Source organism: Hippocampus guttulatus, chromosome 9 (genome assembly GCF_054856545.1).
Source record: "Hippocampus guttulatus isolate MCC_2025c chromosome 9, RoL_Hgut_1.0, whole genome shotgun sequence".
Lineage (NCBI taxonomy): Eukaryota > Metazoa > Chordata > Actinopteri > Syngnathiformes > Syngnathidae > Hippocampus > Hippocampus guttulatus.
Window position 1 is genome coordinate 23099639 of NC_141269.1, and position 26029 is coordinate 23125667.

Genomic DNA, 26029 nt, shown 5'->3' on the forward strand with positions numbered 1-26029 from the left:
GACCTTGGGAGAAACATCAGGACAACAAATTGCACGCAACTCTCAACACCCTACCAAACTAACGGTTCAAAAGAACAGATTAAAATATAAATTCCAAAAGATGTAAAAGGATTCAAAAAACATGCATATCTAAAATACGTTTTTAAGAGGAGAATTTGTCTTTTAGATGTGTCGATGTTTTAGAAGTATCGACGTCAATTAAAACGATACCGTAAACTAATTTTTTTCACACTACCCGAACTCAAAAGGCTCACTCTTTTCATTACAAAGCCGTTTAGCGCAATTTACTTTTCGCCAGTAGGTGGCAACATTTGTCCCTGAATGGATATACCCGTAATCTGTTTCTTTCATTCTTGATTGTGTTTATGAGATTGAAAGCATAAATGAACCTTTTCTACTGTTCACTTATCACACCCTGTGATTGCTGTTTAGGACGCGTACTATTTTGTTTGCAGTAAAGGTTCACCAAAAGTAAAACGCTCATCAGATCCAATTCTTTCCGTGTGGACTGAAAGTTTGCATTGTTCATTGAAGTCCGGTGGAACACAATACAGTACACGGCATAATTTGACACAAAGCAGTATGTTCCTCTATTCCCCTTTAAACGCTGTGGCGACGTGGCTATTTTACAGCTTTATGTGCCTTCGCGACGACCTAATGAGCAGTGCTAAATCATTATTTACGTCATTTAAAAAGGTTTACATCTTCAGAGTATAGCTACTTGGTGGCAGCAGCAGCTCCTAACCGCGTGTGGCCTCAATCCAGCATTGAATTTGAAACCCGAAAGTGGGCAATCGTCATTCTTTTGTAGACGTATTCAAGGTGAACTAAATTTGTCCATCCTGTTTATTTGCGTTTGTGTGTTAAATGTTGACCACAGTATTTCATCGGATTAAATTTGATGTCTCACGTCATTTAACAATGTGAAAAGGAAACGCGCAGGCTGCGAGTCAATTTCCTGCCTGTCCGTTTAAAGGTCTGATACAACACCTTTGCCTCTTTCTGCATCAGATACAATTTTCGAGTCAATAAACATTGTCAAGAAGTTAAATTATCTGTGTAGATGCATTCTAATTTAATAGACTGGTTTGTGGCAAGGAGGAACCTCGATTTTAGTTTCGTTTAAGTTTAGTTTTAACATTTTTGCTTTAATGGATTTTCTTGCTGCTCCAAATTGGTTGGAACTTTTATTATTGGTTATTCAGTAATCTGCCTCACTATTACTGTATTACAATGTAAATATGACTGCTGTGGAACAAAAGGCAAAAGTAACATCCACAGTACAGTATGATAAATTTGTACCAGAATGAATTCATCTTCTTTTTTTTTTTTTTTTGCGTGAAAAGCGCTGATAACAGATGTCAAAGTCAAGATGGAGAGAGATGTCCAGGAGAATGAAAGGTACATAAGCTTTACTGGTGTCTGTAAAACCCACCCCAAACTTTTCTTTAATGTGATGGTGACGTGTAGAAATATGCAGTTATTGTTTTTGTTTTCCTAATATAATTCAATGACAGGCTCCACGTGAAAGAGTCACTGGGCAATGATCCTCAATCACTCCCAAAGACCTCAGAATTGGGGTGCAGCGCAATGGTGGAGGAAGAACTCATGAAGAACTATGAATCCCTAGTACAGCTGTTTAAACAGGTCTGTACATATGACTTGCCCAAATACTTAAAAGGGAATTTGATGACTCCAACATTTTGTTTACTGCGTACTGGTTGTCACTGGCCAGGGTAGATAATTTTATTCACCTACATGCGACCTGCATCTGATGTTTTAGAACAATCCGAATGGCTTGTTTCTGATTTTTTCAAATCCGACCTGTGATCGGACACCTATCTGATATTTTTATAATGCATCCACAGTCTGAATGTCTAAGTCACATATAGCCGACCTAGATGTGACTCCAGTATTTAGCTAGGTTCACACTGCAGGTCTGAATGCTCAATTCGGATTTTGGGATGAAATCCGATTCAATATTAAATATGAACGCTTGACTGAGAGCACTTCAGTGTTGATCTATAAGATTAAAAACAAGCGCTGTATCCAAAACTGCATCCAACTGGATACCCTCCAGTTGATGATATGATAATTTTGGTATCTATGACCATTTACACCACAGGTGTCAAACTCAAGGCCAGATCCCGGCCCGCCAGGTCGTTTTATGTGACCCGCGAAAAAATCATGTGTGTGAACTTGCTAAAATCTGTACCCAAATGTCAAATTGCCATGTGTAATAAATAACGTTGAGATTTTGTAAAACCGGATTGGCCCGAATATAAGACGATGTTTTTTGCATTGAAATTAGACTGAAAAAGTGGGGGTCGTCTTATATTCAGGGTCTAAACATTATACCCATTCATGACGCTAGAGGGCCCAGATACCATTGAAGCGAATGCTGAACTTGACTCCCCAGGCCAAAGTGAACCCCTGTCACGAAGAATAAAAATAAAAATAGCGGTAGCGCGAAGAAGAAAAATAAAAAATAGCGGTAAGAAAGAAAAGAGAAGAAAATAATAAAAGAGATAACAGAAAATGGAGAAACGTAGCAACAATCTGGAGAAAAGTGGATCAAAGATCGGCCAGGTTAACTGGCAGCTGAGGAGAAGTTATGATGTAATTTACATTTCAAAAACCAGAAGCCATTCAGTTACGAATGTGATTGCACTTTCGTTTACATATTTTAATGTTCAGATATCAAGATTTGAATGAGGCAAAATAGCATGCTTTTTCTCTCAAATATTGTTAATCATTTGTTTCAGATGTACTGTAATTATTTTCTGTATAAAAATTAATTTGGTGTTCAAAAAGTCTTTTTTCAAACTTGAGTCTTGAAAAAGAGGGGATCGTCTTATAATCAGGGCCGTCTTATATTCGGGTCAATACGGTAATTTTGTTACCCAGTTTACACTCACTTGAACAATAATTGAACAAACTATTATAATTGACTTGACTGATTTCAAAACTAGTAATCTATTACTTTGTTGAGTGCAAGTAATAATTTTGCGGTTTCACAATCATAATGGCCCTCCGAGGGAAGACGTAACTCAAAGTTGCCCCGCGACGAAAATGAGTTTGACATCCCTGATTTAAACAATAACTTGTATCAAAAATCTGTACCCAAATCATGCCTTTAAAACAACTGGTCAAATTTAATTGACTGTCACAAACAATCAATAAAATCAACTGAGCAATATAGTCACAGTTTGATCACGGCACAGTGAGCAACTGGTTAGCACGTCTGCCTCACAGTTGCAGAGGTGCAAGCTTCAATTCCGACACCGCCCTTCCTGTATGGAATTTGCATGTTTCTCCAGGTCCTCCGGTTTCCTCACACATTCCAAAATCATGCGTGGCAGGCTGACTGAACACTCGAAATTGTCCCCAGGTCTGAGTGTGAGCATGAATGGTTGTTTGTAAGTGTGCCCTGCGATTGGCGGGCAACTCGTTCAGGGTGTCCTGCGCCTACTGCCCGATGACAGTTGGGATAGGCTCCACTACGCCCGTGACCCTTGTGAGGATAAGTGGATTAGAAAATGGATGGATGGATTATTGTTGATCAATTTCATTGGACCTCATTAATTTGTGGAAGTGGCTATAATACTGTGTGATATATGACTTTGAATGTGTTTGACTTTAAAGTATGTCTGTGTTACGTGTTCTGCAATTGAATAGGAGCGCTTGACTGCCATGGAAATGTGGCAGAAAGCAGCACAAGAGGTGGAACAATTCCAGGAGCTGTACCACAAGGCTTTCACTGATGGACAGGAGGCAGATGCGGTGACACAGAAGTTCAAGGTATAATGATAAAAAATATAGTGTCTCAGAGCTGATTTTGAGTGGACCTGACGCGCCGTAGTCGGTGTAGTTTGACATACTGACCACGATGATGAAAGTGGACCACATCAGAATTTTTGTTCGTCTTGTCGCATATTGTGACATGTCCTACGTCGTCCTTGGACTGGTTCTTCATGCTTGACCAATAAGAAGACAGTGCCCTCCAATTTATGATGAGAGACTGGACGTGGCACACTCAATCACAATGTGGTGTACAGTATTTAAAGTGACTTGAACAACATCGGAAATACTGGAAATCATTTCAACACATGCTACATTTGCTAACTCCAAAGCTAGGGGCTAATTAGCAAACGGGGTGTCATTAAGCAAATCCATCACCTCATTTGGGTCCATAGCCACTCTCTCTCTCTGTCTCTGTCTGTGTCTCTCTCTCTATCTCTTTTGGCCTTTTCTGAACATAGAAACCACGCACATGCACATAATACTTCAGTCAACATGACTAAAGCTGCTTTTTCTGCCTCCCCGACCGACCTGTGCCCATGAACTGAATCTAGACGAAAACATGTGACGAATGGGCGGGGTCTTGTCGGTGACTTTTTATTTGGTCACACAGGGTTGGGCACTGCCTGATGGTTTTCTGTTTGTAAGCTTGAGTTACTCAGGTACACGTTGTCACAACGTCACTTGGCCTTCTATGTCCCACTGCATCCAGCCCTGCTCTGTTTTTGACTTTTTGTACATTTCTTTTGTACGTACAGACTTTTACTTCCTGACTTTCGTCTTCTGGATCCAAAGCCTGCTCCCTGCGTCACAATTGTATTCCTATCTGGCCCTCTGAAAAATCTTTGGAAATGGCTTTATCTTTTTGAGACTGATCAATATTAATCACCTTTTAAAAGGTTGTTCTTGAGTTACTTTTTTCACATACAGGGACAGTAGGTTGTGACTTTTTCCTCCTGATGAATAAAATCATCATGTCAAAACTGCGTTTTGAATATTCTGGGGTTGTCTTCTTGAGATATTAATGAGATAAATGTGCAATAATCCGTGAAATCAGGAAAGGGGCAAATACTTATTCATGGTGTAGGTTTATGCACATCCAATGTAAAGCGAGTGTACAGCTTGTTGTACAGTTATGATTTACTGGCCCCTCAAAAGAACGAAACACAGTCCTTCATGTTTTAATCATTGCCAAGAATTGATGACGCGCCTAAATTGTGTGACTCATCAGTGGGTGTGTCAAATTTATCACTCTCAGATTGGTCACTGGAAACGCACACTATGGCAGCTCATGGCACAGAACTGTCTGAGGATCTGAAAACAAGAATTAGTGCTCTATGCCAAATTGGCCAATTCTACATGAGTACTGTATTGCCAACACCCTGGAACTGAGCTGCAGCGTGGTGGCCATGACCATACATTGGTTTAACTGGACAGATTCTAATCATAACAGGCTTTGCCATGCTAAACCAAAATAGTCGAGGGCGCTTGCTTGGTTGTTGTTGGAAAATAGAGCTTTGAGCTCCTCGCATAGCTACAGAGGTTGAAGGAGTGTGGCTCACCCTGTCAGAGTGTGATCATGTTCGGCAAAGTAGGCATGTGAACTTTTGGTTGTCAGGTAAACATTGACAACATGAGAAATGTGTTAAAACTCAAAAGCCGAATGTGGTTTTGGCTGGAGGATCCAGCTCCTTGAAGCCATAAGATAAGATAAGATATCCTTTATTTGTCCCGCAATGGGGACATTACAATCAGAATTCAGAAAGGAAAAACGCTGAGTAGGGAGAGGGAAAAAAAACCACGCTCGAACTATCCTCTTCCGAGGATAATTTAAGTCCAGGATAAAAAAGACCCTAGCACATGAATAAGCATTAGACAGTTACAACAAGTCACAAGACATAACATGTATAAGGGGGGGGGGGGGGGTGAATGGTAAAGGGGAGAGGGGGGGTAGGGTAACCGCGACGCGGCTGACGATGACCAGCCGCACGGTCACCGTTGCGCTACGCATCATCGAACCACGTCACGGGGGAAAAAGAATCGGAGCGATGAAGACGGTGATAACAAGGATGTGTATGCGCGTGTGGTTGTCCAGTTGTGTATGTGTATGCGTGTACAGGTCATGAAGACAGTCCCGGCTTATCAGTCCATGGCCGAGAAGGAGGGGGGTTGGTGGTGGGGGGCCCTAGACTCCATGCGTATTTCCATCCAGGGGAAAGGCCAGATAGCGTTGTTTGTTTTGGAGAGACGGCCGCCAACAATTCCAGACAGCCTTAAGTCCTTGGTCTGTATCTCTCACTGGCGCCGATCAGCCAATCCTCAATTCCTTTTCGGAGCGAAAATTCCAACGTCTCCATGGTATTATCGATCGCGCGGAGTCGCTCCAAACCGCAACAATATTGCGGTTGAGCTCAGTCACCGCTTGAGTATGAGTGTTGGACATTCGCGCCAAGCAATCCAGAGTGACCGGCAGCTTCTTCACTTCCAATAGAGCTGCTCCCGTCGGTTGAATTTTGCGATAGAACAGCAAGCTGCCAACACCAAACAGCAGCATACCTGTTATCAAAAGGCCAATAATGTAGATGTCTTCCACGTCCTCCACGGACAGTACTGTCAGGCACACCGGTCTCCACTTTCTCCATGGATCCAGGGCGTATCCAGCAGCAAGTGTCCCCGGAGGGCAAGCAGGCTCCCCACTGCCCGCTCTTTCCGTTGAAAATTTTTTGTCAATTACATCGAGAGACCAGCCAAATAATTCCATGGTTAGTTCTTCGGATGAAAACACGGTAGGAGGCTAGGGAAAAAAAAAAGACAGAGACTGTACAAGACTAAGTGGCGAGCAGGGAAAAAAAAAAGGTGGGAGGGCACGGGGGAGCAGTGCAGAAGCGTCCGCCTTCGTCGAGAGCCAAGCAGAAAAAGGACCTGGAAAAGTACTCGCACCAAATAATTGAATGTACCTCTTACCCAGGTTATCACACATATTACAAGTTAGTTCAATTTTTGGTCAGACAGCATCCCAGTGGCCTGTAGAAACATGTGACCTTTCCACCAGAAATGCTTAATACTTCGCTGCACAACTGATGATGAACAAGAAAGTCCAGTTTGCTGATTACAAGCAGATTAGCGACATAGATTTCTGAAACCATGTCTTGTGGTCTGAGACCAAGATAACCTTTTTTGGTTCAGATGTATGCCAGGCTGATTGGGCGCTCTAAATTGTCCCTCGGTGTGAGTGTGGGCGTGGATGGTTCAGCGTAGAGGCGCGTCCTCCGGGTGGCGGATGGAGGAAGCTTCCTGGGAACTACTCGGGAGGTTGGGTCCTGACTTACAGGACCCCGTGGACCAGACACCCTGCAACCGCTTCGTGGACCAGTCGTCTCGGCCTGCCCTTGCCACTGGATTCTCCACGGGGCGGTGAAGATGGTGGACTGTGAGGTGTGCTCTCGCTTTCCACTTTAAACATCCCCTGCACAAGCCTTGCTTCCTGCTTGACCTCCCCCTGGAAACCTTTTCCTTCTCCCCTAACCTTCCTTCTCCCCTAACCTTAAAGTCCTACGGCGATGGTGATGGGGCGGTGGAGGTGATAAATGACACTGGGAGCCTCTATCTCTGATCTGCACGTGTGGCGGCCCTGGGGTGATGGTCGTTGTGGGTCGGGACTGGTGTGCGACGGCTCTCTTCGGCAGCTCCCAGGGTGTCTGGGCAGCCTTTTTAGGAACCGCACTGCCCACCTCAAATAGAGGAGGGCCCTAGAAAAGGTGGGCTAAACAAAGCTCGCTCCCACTACGCATGAACGGGTATCCGCGCCCGTTGTGTCATTTCTTTAGCGGACGAAATGAAAGAAGAAAAAAAGACGAAAGAACTAACCTCATAATTGCGGCCTGGAACGTGAGAACACTATTGGACAGACAGGATAATAACAGACCTCACAGACGCACAGCACTAATTGCTGAGGAGCTCTCTCGATATAGAATAGACATAGCAGCGCTATCCGAAACTCGACTACATGGGGAGGGATCCCTGGTCGAGGAGGGGGGCGGCTACACCTTCTTTTGGCGGGGGCTACCAGATGGTGGTCCTAGTCTTTATGGAGTTGCTTTTGCTGTAGAAACAACACTTCTCTCAAAAATACCAACAACCCCTGTGGGGATAGATGAGCGCTTGATTTCCTGGCGTGTCCCTCTAACGCATGGAAGGCATATGACCTTTCTAAGCACTTACTCCAACACTGGACTCTGACGAGGATTTAAAAGATGAATTTTACCGTAGACTGTCTGACATCATCCTGCATGTGCCGCGAGAAGATAAAATTATGCTACTCGGAGACTTTAATGCCCGAGTCGGCACTGCAAGACATTTATGGGAGGGAGTTCTTCGCCCTCACGGGGTTGGCAACTGTAACGCAAATGGGGTGAGACTTCTGACCCTTTGCTCACAGCACGGTTTAGCAATTACCAATACACTTTTCAGGATGAGGAATATGTATAAGACAACATGGATGCACCCTAGATCCAAGAACTGGCATCTGATAGACTACGTGATTGTACGACAGCACGATCGCAGAGACGTGATGGTTACTCGCGCTATGAGGGGAGCTGACGGATGGACGGACCATAGATTACTTAGATCAGTACTAAAACTGCGGATTAGAAAACCAGTGCGTAAAAGTGCACCTGTCCCAAAGCTGAACGTAAAAGCTCTGAAAGACACTCGCATAAGGCAAGAACTTCAAGATCGCTTGGATGAGCAGCTGAGGGGAGTCATCGAGACGACAAATCTAACATCTGGTGAGCTGATGACGGACTTCTGGGAAGAAATATCCCGTAAAATACTGGATACATCCAAAAACATACTGGGCAACCTGAGAAAACGTCACAGAGACTGGTTCGACGAGAACAGAGAAGATATACGCTTACTCCTGGATCAGAAAAACGAAGCACAAGCCCGAGTATTGAGATGTCCCACAGTCGCTAATAGAGAAACACTGTCGCAGATCAAGAGCACTTTACAGAGGGAACTGAGAGTAATTCAGAATGACTGGTGGGAAAGCCTGGCAAGAGAAACTCAGGGTATGCAGACACCGGAAACCAACAGCAATTTTACTTTGCACTTAAAGCTGCGTACGGACCTAAAAAGGGAGCGCAATACCCTGTCAGGAGTGCAAATGGTGAGGTCTTGTACACGGAGAAATCTGAGATACTGCAGAGATGGGCAGAGCACTACAGTAACCTCCTTAACCAAACTGCACCTGTGGACTGGGAAATTGTGAGGGAGCTTCCTCAGTTACCCATCATGAACACTCTTGATGAGGAACCAACATATATCGAAGTGAAAAGAGCTGTGGACTCCCTCAAACTCAACAGGGCTGCCGGACCAGACGGGCTGCCCGCTGATTTGCTGCGTCTTGGAGGAGATGCTGTGGTTGGTATTATGCATTTCATTGTAAGAGCCACCTGGAGGGAAAGAAAAATGCCTCAGCAATGGAAGGATGCAGACATGGTTAACATATACAAAAAGAAGGGAGACCGTTCGGTTTGTGGCAATAGTAGGGGGATCTCCCTCCTGGCATCCGGCGGAAAAGTGCTTGCTAGAGTTCTTCTGCTCAGGCTCGTTGATAATATATCTGAAGATGTGTTTCCAGAGAGTCAGTGTGGATTTAGGAAGGACCGTGGCACTGTTGACATGATCTTTGTGGCTCGCCAACTGCAGGAAAAATGCATAGAGCTGCATCGAGGTCTTGCCATGGTGTTCATCGACCTGGCAAAGGCCTTTGATACTGTGAATAGGCCCCTCCTGTGGGAGGTTTTACAAAAGTTTGGGTGCCCACCTACGTTTTTGGCAGTGGTGAAGGAGCTCCACGAAGGTGCTATGGCTCGTGTCCTTGGATCTGGTGAGAAATCTGACCCCTTCCCAGTTTGCTCTGGTGTTCGACAGGGATGTGTCATTGCACCGGTTGTGTTTAACTTATTCCTCGCAGCCATACTAACAGTGGAAACATTGGTCCGGAGGACGGAATCACTATGAAACAGACTGGACGGCAATTTATTCAATTTGCGACGCCTGAAGGCTCGAACTAAAATATCACAAGACTCCATGGTGGAATTGCTGTATGCGGATGACGCAGCTATTGTTGGGGCCAACACCATAAATCTACAGAACAATCTCTCTGCCATAGAGGAAGCTTATGCCAGAGCTGGCCTAACAATAAATGTCAACAAGACTGAAAGCGATGTACAGTGGCCAGGAGGGTGATGATGCTCCCACCTTCCTTGTACGAAATGAACCACTGAAAAACGTATCGAGTTTCGTATACCTCGGCTCAGTGTTGAACACTACTGGTGATATAACTGGAGATGTTCATCGCCGGATTGGATTGGCCTCGTCTGCATTTGGCGGGCTGTCGCAGAGGGTCTTTCTCAACAAGAACTTGAGAATCAAAACCAAGGTTGCAGTCTATAAGGCCATCTGTCTCTCAATTCTACTTTACGCATCGGAAACCTGGGTTTTGTACAGAAAGCATCTGAAGCTGTTGGAGAGATTTCACATACAATCTACAGCGCATCCTTGGGCTGAAATGGTGGGATAGGGTGACCCATATTGAAATACGCAGGCGTGCCGGTGTCGAGCCCATGGAGACTATGCTGGTGAGGAGGCAGCTGCGATGGGCGGGACATGTGCGAAGAATGCCGGAGAATAGACTTCCTCGACGTATGCTTTATGGTGAACTGGCCGGAGGCGGACGCAGGGCGGGGGGACAGAAGAAGAGATACAAGGATCTGCTGGCTGCCAACATGAGGGCCTGTAACATGGAGCCTCAACATTTCGAAGCACTCGCAGATAACAGGGATAATTGGAGGGATGCATGCGAGATGGGGGTAATCAATCATGTGGGGAGATTTGAGGATGCAGCAAGAAGACGCCGAGAGCGCCGACACCGAGTGAGGACCCCGGCATCTGGACAGAGACGAATTAGACTTCGATGCGATGTCTGTGGCAGGACATGCGCGTCAAGAATTGGCCTCTACAGCCACCGCCGTACCCACCTGTGATTATTTCCTGAAGCAGGAAGTGATGTCATCGTCGGCAACGACGGACAGCATTAAGCAAGTAAGCAAGCAAGGTTGTTCGTCTCTGTGTGCCCTGCGATTGGCTGGCAACTGATTCAGGGTGTCCCCCGCCTACTGCCCGAAGACGGCTGGGATAGGCTCCAGCACCCCCCGCGACCCTAGTGAGGATCAAGCAGTTCGGAAAATGGATGGATGGATGTTGTCAAGTGTGTGTTGCGGCAACCACATGAGGAGCACAAAGACAAGTGTGTCTTGGCTACAGTCAAGCATGGTGTGTCGTGGTCTCAGGCTGTATGACTTCTGTCGTGGGGAGGTCTAGTTTACTGAGAGAATCTTGAATGCCAACATGGATCATGAAATACTGCACTGAAACCTTCCCTTCACAAACTGGGCCGCTGGACACTGTTACATCCTTACAATGACCCTCCAAACACACATCCAAGACAACCACTGCCTTGTTCAAAAAGCTGAGGGTAAAGGTGATGGACTGGCCAAGCCAGTCCCCAGACTTAAACCCTACTGAGCATCTGTGGGGCATCCTCAAATAGAAGGTGGAGGAGCACATTGTTTTTTTTATCATCCATCAGCTTCATGCTATCATGAAGGAGTGAAAGATGATCCCGGTGGCAATCTGTGAACCTCTGGTGGATTCCATACCCAGAGGGTTAAGGCAGTGCTTGAAAATAATGGTGGCAGCCAGGATAAAATATTGAGTGTTTGGCAAAAATGTGGACATTGCATGTACATTGAAGCAAATCTTACTATATATATATCCTCCTGTCACAGACTATGACCCTCCCCTCATTATCCAACATCTGCATATTGCGTATTGCGTATTGCACAATGCACTACCTCACTTTACCCACAATAGCCACAAGTGCCATTGTTTATGCTGGTTGTATTGCCTATATCGTCTATATTGTTTATACTGTTCAGATTACATATTATGTCTTTTTATACAGTGTAGCTGCTATCTTCTTAGCTGTGTGGTTAATGCACAGCATGTTTGCATGCATATTTGCACTGAGGATTGAGAGGAAGAAATTTCATCTATGCTGCATGTCATATTTGTCACGTTTGCGAGGTGGTGGTGGACCCCGAAAAGCAGGCAGGTGGAAGGAGCAGGTTGTACTTGACGAATTGTATTAAACATAGAGAAAACTAAATCCAAAACCAACAAAGTCCAAAGTATCAAACAAAAATCATGACTAAAAATAAAACATAACAGCAACCGAAACATGACTGAAACAAACCTGATTGCAGCAAACAAACATGACAGTAGCCAAGAACAAACAATGACCCGACACTGAGTGCTCGGGCTGGGAGTCCTTTTCAAGCCGCTAATTATCTAACGACCAACAGGTGTGCAGCTGCAGGGAAAAGCTCCCACAGTGCCACCTGTTGGTCACAAACCAAAACATGACAATATGTAAGCATATTTGACAATAAAGATGACCTTGACCTTGATATATACAGTATACAGTATAAAATTATTTATATTTATATAGTAAGGTTTAAACTAAACTGTTGGTAAAAATGCCTTTGAGAACTTCAATTAAATATCTGGCCTTTCCCCTTTCCTCACAGAATCAGCTTGTTCAATTAATACGACAGTCATGTGAACTCAAAGGGATCCATGAAGAAATGCAACTGGTAAGCAAATTGGCAAAAGCTCTACTGCGTAGTTGACTTTGTAGACATACCAGTGGGTTAATTAAATCTATTCTAGACTCTAGAATTCATCAGACACCCACAATTCCTCGAGAATCTAGAGGAATATTTTGGCAGAACATGATAGTTACACTGGGTGGAATCATGACATGTATAGTGTATAGCAGCCTCTTGTCCTACGCAGACCAACAAACATCTTCAAATGACAGAAAAAGACCAGAATGAAGAGATAGAGGAGCTACATAGCCAACTCAGGTAGCTGCCACCACAGGAAAAATAAGAACAAAACACCACTTAAAAACGCCAATGATTTAGCATGTAGACCATTCCGGAAAGTTCTTTGTATTCACAAAAGCAAGGTTACGATCATGTTCTGTGTGTCTTGTTACTGTACAGAAAGACTAATTGTGATCTGAGAACTGCCGCAGACAAAATCGATAAAATGACTGAACAACTGGAATGTCTTGAGCGTCAGCTGAAAAGAAAGGTAAATATGTATTGTTCTTATCGGACAGTAAATTGACTTTGTTAGCTCACTTTGGCAAGACCAACATTTTTATCTACAAAGTGCACAGTCAGCTCAGTTATAAGCAAGCATTCACAGGTATCACAAGCTCCATGTTACACATTTTCAGATTCATGTTAAATATCCGTGCGGCCCGGTGGTCCAGTGGGTAGCGGGTCGATCTCACAGTGCAGAGGTACCGGGTTCAATTCCAGCCCCGGCCTACCTGTGTTGAGTTTGCATGTTCTCCCCGGGCCTGTGTGGGTTTTCTCAGAGTACTCCGGTTTCCTGCCACATTCCAAAAACATGCATGGCAGGCTGATTGAACGCTCTAAATTGTCTCTAGGTGTGAGTGTGAGCGTGGATGGTTGTTCATCTCTGTGTGCCCTATGATTGGCTGGCAACCGGTTCAGGGTGTCCCCCGCCTACTGCCCGAAGATAGCTGGGATAGGTTCCAGCATGCCCGCGACCCTTGTGAGGACAAAGCAGATCGGAAAATGGATGGATGGATGGATGTTAAATATCCACCCATCCATTACCTGAACTGCTTTATCCTCATGAGGGTTGTGGGTGTGTTGGAGCCAATTCTAGTTGTCTTAGGGCAATGGGCTGGTTGCCAGCCAATCGCAAACAACCATCCATCCTCGCAATCACGAGGACAAAGGACGATGTTGTAGAGTGTCCAATTAACTTACCATACATGTTTTTGAAATGTGGGAAGAAACCGGAGTACCCGAAGAAAGCCCATCCATGCACGGGAACAACATGCAAACTCCACACAGGTAGGCCGGAGCCCAGAATGGAACCCGAGACTTCTGCACATGCAACAATTGATTTCAAGAAAATTAATAATTTCCAGCCACGTTATCCATTACGATATTTGATCTTTTGGCTGAAATGTTGTTTACAATTCTTATGTTCTTGGTTGTGATTGTCTAAACTTTTTATTGAACATTTAGGAGGAGGATGTAGCAGAGGCTATGTGCCGTGAGGAAAATCAACCGCAACAGCTTCAGTCAGACCTCAGACAGCAAGAAGCAAAGTGAGCATGTGACAAACTGCTGCATCCCCTACAAAACCCCTCATACGGGTTTCTCTCTTCTGGATTCAGTCATCCGAACATTGATTAAATCACTGGGGGCTTTAACATTGGTTCCCTGTGTCGATACCTGCCTAGACTAAAAGCTGAGCTGGAGGAACAAACTGTCTTGGACCCAGAGTTCAGCGCCCTCCAGGCCCATTATGCTCCCCTTGAGCACGACACGCATGAGGTTCTGAACAAAGTCCAGTGCTGTGTGCAGGTGGCAGAGGCTTCGGTAGTCCAGACGCACAATGTGGTTAAGGTCTGCCTTTGTCACTCTTGAATCCCAACATGTCCTTGTTTATTCCATGAACACACTTCCGTTTTCAACAGAAGTTTAAGTTTTCCCTTTTTTTAAGCAACACTTGCAATTTTTTTGTGTGAGGTTTTTTTTTTTGCCTTTCAGGCTTTGAATAGAGAGCATCAGAAGACAGTGGATCTGGAGAATAAAGATAAAGCCATCCAACAGTTAATCCAGGAAGCTGCTGTCCGCACCAGGAAGGAGGTAATTGCGGAGAAAAATTGTGTTGTATTATTTGTTAAAGAAAGAAAAATCTGCACGGGTCACTGACATAACTTGCAACGATTAAAAAAAATAAAGTAATGAAAATCAGACATTGCTTTAATTAAAATCAAAATAGAACATGAAACCGGGCTGGTTCCTTCAACGTAACATTTTGTTGCACAACAGAATCGTATGATTTCTGTAACTGTCAATGAGAGTTCTGCAGCGGTCGACGGATATTTTGAAATGCTGCTCCTTGTCAGCAAAGTTCTGTAGCTGTCTCAGGTTTGAAGAGTGCCTTCTTCCACTCTTTCCAAAAATTCAATACGATTTTGATCAGGGCCCTCAACCAGGGTAGTCCAACTTCGGTCTTGCATGTTTTAGAGGTCTCCCTCCTCCGACATACCTGATTCAAATGATCAGCTCATCAGCAAGCTCTGAGAAGCCTGATAACGATCCTGATCATTTGAATTGGGTAGTCTGGAGGAGGGAGATATCTAAAACAGATTGAAGTGGGGCCCTCGAGGACTGGTGTTGGACACCCTTGGCGTAGACTCTCAAAGCTCTTAGCTGCACCTCTCACTGTAGGTCATTCAACAGGATAATGACTAAAACGGAAAAAGCTAACAACACCCACGGATGGCTAACAACAAAACATTTGACTATTCAGAGGTGGCCCTAAATCATATTGAACATCTGCAGAAGGAACTGAAACATGATGTCGAGAAAAGGCCCTTTTCAAACCTCAGACAGCGGTCCGATATAAGTCGCATAAGGATGAACCATTTGATTGCAGTCATTAAGACAACATTACTAATAACTATAACTTGTATATTTACCAGGTAGATCATGTGCGAGAGCAGTGCAACGTTGAACTCCATCAAATAGCACAGGAGCTATCCCATTTGCAAATGGTAAAACCGTTCGAGATCCCTCTTGCTTACTACTCATCTCGTGTTCCAGTCGGTGTGGAACCTGGTCTGGAACACGAGACCAGGTTCGTGTTCCAGACTGGTCTGTCCTCATTCTCTTGTTGTGACCTGCTCTGTCTGTCTCCAGGATTGCGCAATTAAACAGTCTCAGATTGAAAGGTGCAAGCTTGAGAAAAAAGCTCTTGAGAAGGAACTGGAGAAGGTGCTTTTCATGAAACGCATGTTGGAAGATTTATTTTTTTTTTTAAAGCTTTTGTGCTTGTACTTTGGCAATTTTTTTTTAATTTTTGTGTTTATTTCAGGTGACAAAGTACCGGGCAGAACAAGACCTTGAAAAGATGAATGCCCTTCACCAGAGGTGCCTAAATGCAGAGAGGGTAAGGGATGACATGAGCGTCACTCTGCAAAATGCTCAAAGCAAAGTGAAAAAGGTTGAAATTGAGTAAGTGGCAGTTGTTGGGGGTTTTTTTTCAATTCAATTGTTACACTTTGTTTCAAGCGACATAACTTCAAGTTAGCAGTTGCCCTTTTCTCTCATCTGCAGTAGCAATGAAGAATTGTCGCGCAGCCAGGCGGAAATACATCGTCTGCACAGCAGCTTGACTGCAGCCCAGAAAGACTGTGACCTTATCAGGGAGGAGCGCCTCCAGCTACAACAGGAGAACTTGCAGCTCCACAGGGAGATGGATGAGCTGCAGAGAAAAAACTTGCTTATCCAAAACAAAACCAAAAATCAGGTCAGTTCAAGTTTTTAAGGGAAAGATACAAAACCAGAAAAAGAAAGTGGGACCTTACAATTGGTTCACTTAGTAAAATATAGAATTGCTCCCGTTTTTAGCGGGCTTCAAATCCATTTCTATTATAAATCTGTAATGTACATTTGGCACCACTGCATCAGTGGTCTTGTTAGAGGTACCGAACCCAACTAATTCATATGCAGTTCACCGAACCCTTCATTACTGAAAAATTAAAATCTGATTCAAGAAGTGTTCCTTCAGTTTTGCCGGTGCGAGAATAGAGTTTGCTCAACTTTGCATGACAAATTATGCAGATAGGATGCTGAGTCCCATCACGTTCTGTGATGCATGTGAATCTGTGTGGTATTCGTCCCACCACTTTGGTTTTTTTTGCTCGACATCGTTAGAATGTATTAAAACATTCGACTTACTTTCACGACAGTCACACATTCACCACTGAGCAAACTAAATTTCCCGCAGCACTGATTGGACAAGCAATGTAATGTGATCATCTGCAGCCAATGATGCAAGCAGGCGTGTCAGAACTAATTGACATGTTGAGTCGGGTATGTCTCAACCTCCATGGCAGAAGCTGCGTCGAACCCCTGAGACCGATTCACCGAACCCCTGGGGTTCGATCGAACCCGGGTTAAGAATCACTGGTCTACATGGATTAAAACTGATACAGGAGAGATAAAGATATTGGTGACAGAAAACAAAACTTTACACCCCCATCCTCTATCTCAGAGTTGAATTTACACTGCCCAGTCATAAACAATTCATACTTAGTAATTTGAAATCAGAAGTCACTGATATGTTCTTGAATTGTGGTTGAAGTTACTACAAAGAAGGGTAACAAAACCTTGTTATTTATTACACATGACAATTTCAAATGTTGCTCTAGATTTTAGCAAGGCTCATGGAAGTTGACACACATGATTTGCTTTTATGAGCCACATATACAAATAATGGATCTGGCCCCCGGACCTTGAATTTGACACCTGTGCTATAACGTGAAAATAAAAAAGTCTTTTAAATTTGACGTAGCACAGAGAAAAGTGTAAACAACCCTGCCCAATATGAATGATTAAAGCCCCTCTTACCTTTTCACTCTCATCTGCCTGCCTTCCTGGTAAACCAGCCTAGGGTCGTTCGTGTCCATGGCAATGACATGATGTGCTGGCGTGCCACTGTGAAATGGACACAGACTCACGCATGCACATTCAGATGCTCATGAAATGCCAGACACAACCATGTCTATCAACACCTTTGATGGCTTCCTGCAGCTCTAACATTTCCCTATTATGGCGCACCTGCAGATGGGATGTGGTGGTGCCCTGATGGCTCGCGAAGCTGCAAGAGGGTTGTAATGAACCCCGCAATAACTCCCACCTCCACTTGTGCTCGTCTGTGTTGTGTATCTATTTACTGAGGGTTTTTTTTTCAATTCTAGACTGTACTCCTCCTGCAGGAGCTCAATCTGGAGTTGTTTGTTTTTATCTGCAAAAACGGGGTGCGATAAAAGGGGACCCGACGGACTCCCGCTCTATCTCCCCTTGTTGGCTGTCGTTTTCCATATCTCTTGTGTCTGTTCCATTTTATTGCACCCTGTGGTATAGCGACAATAAAGCTAGTCTGATTCTGATTCTGAAAAACAAAAACCCACGAATAATTGAGCACCAAATCCATTGGGATTTTTTTAATCCCCCAAAATTATTCAAAAACCACTGATTAATCTCCAATATGTCTTTTCTATGACAAAAACTGATTGGCTTGTACAAATATTGGAAAAAAATCAATGGGTGCCACACAGGGGTCCATTCAGGGGTCCACCACTCTGTTATCACTGTTCATTTAACCCTTTCAGGGACAGCGGTTGCTACAATGGACAATTTATCATGTTATCAGGTTACAGGGTGCATGAAAGAGTTCAAGTTTGATCCTCACATCTGCATGTATTTCCATATTCATTATTTCTGTACAGTTGCTGCATAAACTACTGCTCTGAGTCTGCTCATTCTAATTGGCTGATGTTGTAAAATGTACATTGCTTTTTTTCATGATTTGATATTCTTCTGCATGTGTGCTATTAATTTCCCCAGTGCAAGACTAATAATATTAAAGGCTCTTCTATTGTATACAGCAGTGGTCCCCAACCGCCGGTCCGCGGACCGGTACCGGTCCACAGGGCATTTGGTACCGGACCGCACAGAAAGAACTTGCCTTAATTCCGTTTCATTTATTTCGTAATACGAAAGATGTTTTATTTTGAAAAATTACCGGATTCTCCGTTACATCCATCTCTGTCACGCTTGACACGCGTCAAACCACGCTTCTGCGTTACGTGACCGATTACACAAAAAAAAAAAAGACTTAAAAAAACTGCTGGAGATCGCAAATGACGGCGACCTTAAAAGGACGTTCGAGACAACTGGATTAAAGTTATGTCTGAATATACTGAGATCGCCACAATAGCACTGTTGCTATTTCCGACATGCTACCTGTGTGAAGCGGGGGTTTTCTGCAGCAACGGCGACTAAAACAAAATTACAACGTAGACTCGACATAAAACACACACTTGAGGTGTCATTGTCTCCTATTACCACGAGATGGGACCGTCTGGTTGCAGAAAATCAAGCTCGGGGCTGTGGGAGGGGGGTGGTCACTTTCATGCTCTTTGAATTTGCATTGTATCGTATTTTGAATACATTAATCATTACCAGGCGGCCCGGTAGTCCAGTGGTTAGCACGTCGGCTTCACAGTGCAGAGATACCGGGTTCAATTCCAGCTCCGGCCTCCCTGTGTGGAGTTTGCATGTTCTCCCCGGGCCTGCGTGGGTTTTCTCCGGGTGCTCCGGTTTCCTCCCACATTCCAAAAACATGCATGGCAGGTTGATTGGACGCTCTAAAATTGTCCCTAGGTGTGAGTGTGGGCGTGGATGGTTGTTCGTCTCTGTGTGCCCTGCGATTGGCTGGCAACTGATTCAGGGTGTCCCCCGCCTACTGCCCGAAGACGGCTGGGATAGGCTCCAGCACCCCCCGCGACCCTACTGAGGATCAAGCGGTTCGGAAAATGGATGGATGGATGGATAAACATTAACATCGCGATCAGAGTGTTGCGGCCAGATTATACGCTCCTTGTGTTTATTGTTATTATATTTTGAAAACGCCACAGTTTTCATGCAGCTCATATCATATTATTTTGTTGTATTATTTCCGCCACACCCTAAATGCCGGTCCCTGAAAATATTGTCTGACATAAACCGGTCCGTGGGGCAAAAAAGGTTGGGGACCCCTGGTATACAGTACTATCTAAATGGCATCTAGGGATTGCTATGCTCTGCTGTGTTATATTAACGAGCCTTATAGTCACGAGTTAAGTTCTTTGTTTTGCATTTAGCCTCAGCTACAGAATTATTTGGCATTGACAGACAATTTCAGAGTGGAATTCCTTTTTCATCAATCAACAATTACAAATGACAACAAAAGTTATTGCCTACTTTTTCTGTTTGAATGTAAGAAAACTTCAGCATTTGCTGCCCGGTCCCAGATATTGCAGATGGCGCAAGAGTGCAAGTTGAAGGAGCAGGCATTTGACGCGCAAATGATGGTGCTGGAGGAGAGGAGCCGCAACTTAAATGCTGAGCGGATGCACCTCCTCGCTGCACAGCAGAAAAGTGTTCAACGCTCACAGGATGAAGCAACAAATATGACAAAGGCCTTTGAAGCCAAGATTCAACATCTCACGTAAGAACTGAACTGGCTGTGATATTCATTTTCATTAATTAATTTTGCAGGCTTGCTGGAGCCTATCCAAGCTGTCTTCGGGCAGTAGGTGGTGTACCGATCAACCATTCACGCTGACAACCACACAAAGGGACAATTTAGAGTGTTCCATTAGCCTGCCATGCATGTTTTTGGAATGTGGGAGGAAACCGGAAAACCCTGCACCTCTGCACTATGAGGCGAACATGCTAACCAGTCAACTATCGTGCTGCCTGACATTAATTAAATTAGTAATTTATTGGTTAGAGTCCAGGAGGGTGCCAGTTCAGGCACAATGCAAAGTAAACTTCATTACCGGGTACTTGTAAGGGGACAAACTTTCATGCAAAGCAATGAGTTTTGCTTGACTTCATGCTTCATTTGAGTGCAATCCTAGAGATTGTGGATGTGAATTAGTGACGCAAATATGTCACAGATTGAGGCTATTTAATCTGGAACATCCATTACACATGACCGACAAACTCAAACAAAATGTATGTTGACAGTTGTGTTTGCGGTTTGACTTGTCTGGAATTGTGTCATGCTCCATTTTAGGACAGAGATGAGTCAACACAAACGGCGATTACATGAGCTAGAACTACAGCTGAGAAATAACCAAGACACTATGACTGAGGTTTGTGCGACACACAAATAATACCTTGCATCTGCGATGGACTCTTCCACGTTCGGTTTAAGGTGACATGTTCACTTCTGGTCAGCATGTAAACACATTGTGACGACATGGGAAATGTGTTAAATCCCAAACCTGAGTTGACACTGAACATAATGGCGCACTGCATTGTCACTAGAAAGTGCCCCCCCCCCCCCCCCCCCCCAGTAATTTTAGGTCTCCTCATTTGTATGGTACAAACTAAAGAGAGTCTCATGGTGTTGACCTTCAAAGCACTTTGTGCCTCCTCCTCCTCCAAGATCAGCACCACCTCCTCACCACCATGCCTGGGATCCCCCATCCATCAATAGCTCCTCCAAAAATGGCCTTCACAGCTGATGTTTCTGCTGCTAACAATCATATGTATAATCATAATAATGATAACAACTATTGTGTTCTTAATACTATGTAGGTAATCTATGTAAAAAAATAAAAAAGATGGCATGAATATCTATTACGCGCACACACACACACACACACACACATGCACACACCCTGGGGGTTTTGGGTGTGAGATGCGATACGCTTAGGGTTTTCAGTCTGCCTCTTTCCTGAAATTATTGTTTGAACAAAAGCGACTATTTGACGAAGCATAAACGCGTGTCTGCCGCTGAGTCGTGTTCAGCCAGCCGTGTGTATAATAAGCGTCTGTGCATACATTTGGCTGTATGCATTCTAAAATATATCGGAACTAGGGCTGACACAAAAACAAACAAAAAAACAAACAAACAAAAAAACACCCCAGCTCAACTCGGCCTTGACCAGCCATTCGTGATTTTCCCGAAATTCTTGACTGCCACCACGCCCCTGCATCCCTCCAATAATGAAAGAAAAACTCACAGTGCCGCCCAGAACTGAATCCAACAAATGTATCGTAATTAAAGTTAAACTTTACCTAATGAAACACAATGAAAGAGAACTTAAATGAACTGATTTTTTTTTGGATGAAGCACAATGAAACTGGAAATCTCTCTCTTGCGCGCACATGCAAACACACACAGACACACACACACACCAACACACGCCCGTACACTTTTTTTTGTGGATGTGCCTTTAAATGTGGCCCAGACATTGTAGCCCTCCTTTCGCTCTCCTACTTTGATGTGTGTGCAGTATGAGAGTCAGCTAGCAGAGTATCAAGAGATGTCAAGTAGCGTCCAGAGGCGATTGAACCATGCTGAACAAAGGGCTGCAACTGCCCCACAACAGGTACGACATCCGCAATGTGACATCTGAATGACAAAGCACGCCCTGTGTATTTTATGTCCTTCAGCTGCCCTTGCATCATGTTATATTTTGCCATCATTCATAATCATGTATGAGGCCACCGACGCGATTATGACATATCTAATTATTCTGAAACTATCCGCCAAACTATCCAAATTCATATTGATCCCAATAATTATTTTCTCCACAGCTGTCCGTTTTGACATCCAAGCGAATGAACAACTTTGAGGCTGGATAAGGAAGATTTTGACTGCCCTATGTGTTTGTTTTAGATTTATGCTTGCTTGCTATATTGCACTTTGCTGCTGTAAAACTGGAATTTCCCCATGTGGAATGATTGACCGGCATCAAAATACATTTTTTAATGAATGACAAATCTTTCTTGACTTTGTGCCATCAGTCCATCGAACATTCTTCACTCATCACAGTTAATTCTGCACGGCCAGGAGGCTGACCGATCTCCAGACCTCCTTGTCTTAAAACCCTGGAGAACCCACGGGGTCAGATTTGGCCCCTATAAATTCTGCTACTCAAATGCTACCCTTAAATCCCAAAGGGTCAAATTTGGCCCTAATCTTAAATTAGGATGAAAGCATTGAATATTTGAACCCCCAACACACATATTTTGGTGTTCAGTGAACATATATCAGTCATTTAACGTATAATTCCTCATTTTCCAAAGAAGAAAAGGGTTCTTGGGTTCTCCAGGGTTAAGCCACTTCCTCCTGTTGTTCCTCGGGGGACACAGTGTAGCCAAGACTGTTGTGAGATGTTGTCCCTCCGGTGTGCCCACCGTCTGCCCCGAGACTCTCTTTCAGTTGAACATGCCAAATACACAAGGGACGTATCCAAAACACACCGCCGAGTAACCTCAGCTGGTTCTTTCTCAGAGAGCCACGCTACTCACACTATCTCTAAAGGGGAGCCCAACACATGCTGACCCAAAAAAAATGCTATCTTGCCCTTTCTGTCACCACGCAGTGGGGTCACGGGTGAGCTACAAAATACCACAGTTGCAGCTCAATGAAGCCAACAGGATTAATATATGAGGCTATCAATAAATAAGGTGATTTTGTTTTTGGTATAAGGAATTCCAACACAGATAGAAGCTTACTTTTGTTTCTTTTTTTCAACATAGCCTCCCGGCACTGTCACACTCTTTTCCCATCTGCACAAACTTCCATATTCCCTCAGTTTAAAAATCTTTGGACCGATGTCTCGTCAGCCACTCACAACACTTTTGACATTGTCACTTTCAAACTTTGTGGCTTTCGTGAACGTTTTTAAGGGACCAAACAGGTGAAAGTCTGAAGGGGCAAAGTCTGGGCTGCAAAGGGGATGAAAGAACAATTCCCAGCCCAGCTCGTTGATGGTCTGCACTGTTTGGGCTGCTGTGTGAGGCCTTGCGTTGCCATGATGCAAGATGACTCCTTCTGACTGATGACCCCTGCGTTTGTTCTTTGTTTTTTCTTGACCTGCCTCAGCCGTTTACAGTAGTTAGCACAAAGTTTGAAAGTGACAATGACGTCCTGTGAATACCTCCATTTTGTTGTAATAGCAGATTTCAGATTCTGTGTGTACCAACCAGCCAAGTCTAATGCTTGACAGATTCGTGACTTTCAATAATTGTCCAAACTATATATATACCTTTACTTATACCTGCTTCATGCCTCAATAACAGACATTTGACATCCTCAGCAGATCCACAACCCATCCTGTAGCTGATGTTGAGACAAAAAACATTCACTAAGACAAAATGCAGCCAGTATGAACCCCCATCCACATCAAATAGTCAACCGTAAATCACTCAAATAAATGACAGTGTATCATCGCACTGTTCTCTCGACAGTGTCGTCGTCTATGTCCATAAATTTGCTCAAGCGTATGAATCCCATCATGGTCATTTATTCCAGGGCTGCCTCTGTGTCAGCCGACTGGTTGTCTTCAAGAAGTGTTTTTTCCTCAGCAAGCGGTTCGCTCGCAGGCTGGCTGGCAAGGCCGTTGTCCTGAGCAGCAGTTCCCATCTGATGGGCAGCCTCCTCTTCCTGCTCTTGATAATACTTGACTGTTTTTCTCTTAAAGCATCCCAGCTTTGTTCATAAAACAAAAAAGCGAGAGGATAAACCTGAGTAGAATCAACCACTCGTTTGGAGTGACATTCACAAATTAGCACTCACCTTGTACATGATGCACGTCACGAGAATCAAAAGTGAAAGTCCGAGTCCAGTTCCCGTTAAAATTATGAACTGTGTATCAGGCGAAATAATGAACTCGACGTGAACTTCACTCTGTTGACAGTTTAAATACAATGATTACTTTTGTGAAATGATCAGGTTTGCGGGGTTTTTTTCTTTTTTGTTTCGGTAAAATTTGTACAGTAAAACATACCAATTTTGTTGTGGGATTGCTCTCTTTCCACATGGCGTCCCCCTTTTCATGTGCCAGTCCTTTATTCTTTGAGTCACAGTTGGAACATTTGGACATTATTTGCATGGAGTCGAAAGCATTTCATTGGAGCCGGATTGAGTTGAACCTACCTCTCGTTCATGAGAAGAATCCAGCACATATCGGTGTTTGTCGTAATCAATGTGGATCATGCTTTTGAACTTTACCTCTGCACTCTCTCCAGTATATCTTTTCAGAAACGCTTTATTCTGCGGAGCGGGGGTATAACATCAATTGCCGGATGAGACGCATTTAGCATCGCTTGTTTGTGTGAGCGCGTGCAGGAAATTCCTATTTACCTGTGCACGCTCTTTAAAATCGTTAAATTGTATGTCTCCGGAGAATACAAACTCAGTGGAAGATTCCTTTTCCAGCATCACATTATCACACTGAATGATTTTGCAGTGTTTTTCTGCTGAACAATACTGAAATAAATCAATGAATAAACAAATCTGTGCCATTGAACAATTCGTAACGACAACTGTGATACTGATCGGACTTACTTCAGAATGAATTCCAGTGATGTTTTTGCAATGAGTTTTGTTCTTAAAAAAAGAAGATAAGACGGAATGGCAATTGATGTAAACATTTGGACGGTGATCGGGTTTTATGGTGGTGTTATGAAAGTTACCTGTTGTACAAAGACTTGATAATTTTCCATTTCAAAGTTGTACTGGAGTTGAGTTGGAAAGCTCAGTGAGACATTGACAGGAAAAGCCTTCCAGCCCGGGTTATCCACCTGCCATGAGTGAGTGTGTTTTAAATGAGGACTTGCAAATGAGATTGATATCCTAGTGTCGATAGACGCCTGAAAGTCTGAACCGTTCGCCTGCACCTCTAAAGCTATCAAACTGCCCGTAGCAAGTGATAGCAAATAATCACTTCTGATCTTAGCTGTTAATTTGCAAAGCACAGTACTTGTCGTCGAATGACCATGCGCCATCGGCGGCTTCTGTTTAAACAGATGAGCGCCTATGCCACACACATACAGTCAAATTTCACCTTATATATGATGACCATTCTTTTTGGGTCTGAGTCCTCTTCTGTGAAGTTCAGATAAGTGGTGGTTTCCTCTTTCCTAAACAGAACAACACAAAAAATAAATTACCATGTACCAGTCAAATGTTTGGAAACACCCTCCCAGTTTTTTTTTCATAATAATAAAAAAATACAAGCCCTTAATTTTAAAACTGAAGTCATCGACATTCTGAAGAAATATTGATGGAATTATTTGGCAAACAAATGTTCATGAAAAACGTTTATAAGTTAAAGTAGGGCTTGCCCAGATCACAGTTTTCCACATCTTGGTGTTTTGTTTGTCAGTTTTATGATGTGGATCATGCTTTATGACCAATAATGACTCCGTTTCTAGCTTTGCATTATCAAGAGTTAGTAGCTTAAATTTCGTAACCTCTTAAGGTGTTGGAGACAATTTAAATGTGAAGACATACAGTTCACACACACACACACACACACACACACACACACACACACACACACACACACACACAAACAAACTCTATTCCATTGAAGTTGGAACATTGTGTTAAACATATATTAAAACAGAAAACACATGTTCAACCAAAATTTAAGGACACAGATACATAGTACACATTTTATAAT

At 43.7% G+C, this 26029-nt stretch overlaps 2 protein-coding genes across 4 annotated transcripts in view; one reads left to right on the top strand and one right to left on the bottom strand.

The window, feature by feature from the left end:
- The first annotated feature begins 1372 nt into the window (after positions 1-1372).
- LOC147200794 (sodium channel and clathrin linker 1-like) lies at positions 1373-22199 on the top strand. The gene is made up of 17 exons (XM_086119231.1): positions 1373-1401; positions 1518-1647; positions 3679-3801; positions 12456-12521; positions 12724-12794; positions 12936-13026; positions 14004-14086; positions 14222-14387; positions 14532-14630; positions 15473-15544; positions 15690-15764; positions 15865-16004; positions 16107-16299; positions 19850-20046; positions 20620-20698; positions 21848-21943; positions 22152-22199. The coding sequence occupies exons 1-17, from the start codon at positions 1373-1375 to the stop codon at positions 22197-22199; spliced, it is 1758 nt and encodes a 585-aa protein (XP_085975357.1).
- A 109-nt stretch (positions 22200-22308) lies between these two features.
- LOC147200795 (integrin alpha-M) overlaps positions 22309-26029 on the bottom strand; it is a 30542-nt gene continuing 26821 nt past the window's right edge. For 2 of the 3 annotated variants that reach the window (XM_086119399.1, XM_086119400.1), the window contains 8 exons: positions 25409-25484; positions 25038-25145; positions 24910-24951; positions 24706-24831; positions 24499-24615; positions 24350-24415; positions 24139-24249; positions 22309-24051 (listed from right to left, as the gene is read on the bottom strand). In XM_086119399.1, coding sequence (XP_085975525.1) covers positions 23866-24051; positions 24139-24249; positions 24350-24415; positions 24499-24615; positions 24706-24831; positions 24910-24951; positions 25038-25145; positions 25409-25484 — 832 coding nt within the window. In that variant the 3' untranslated portion in view covers positions 22309-23865. Of the gene's footprint in view, positions 24052-24138; positions 24250-24349; positions 24416-24498; positions 24616-24705; positions 24832-24909; positions 24952-25037; positions 25146-25408; positions 25485-26029 lie in introns of those variants that run through there. The other variant, XR_015101773.1, reaches the window with a different exon arrangement.

Bases quoted from the DNA above. Each gene is read 5' to 3' on its own strand.
- LOC147200794 (XM_086119231.1), top strand. From the start codon at position 1,373: ATGGAGAGAGATGTCCAGGAGAATGAAAG. The intron at 15,545-15,689 runs GTAAAACCGTTC...GTCTGTCTCCAG, and splicing joins AGCTATCCCATTTGCAAATG to GATTGCGCAATTAAACAGTC. The intron at 16,300-19,849 runs GTCAGTTCAAGT...GCCCGGTCCCAG, and splicing joins AAAACAAAACCAAAAATCAG to ATATTGCAGATGGCGCAAGA.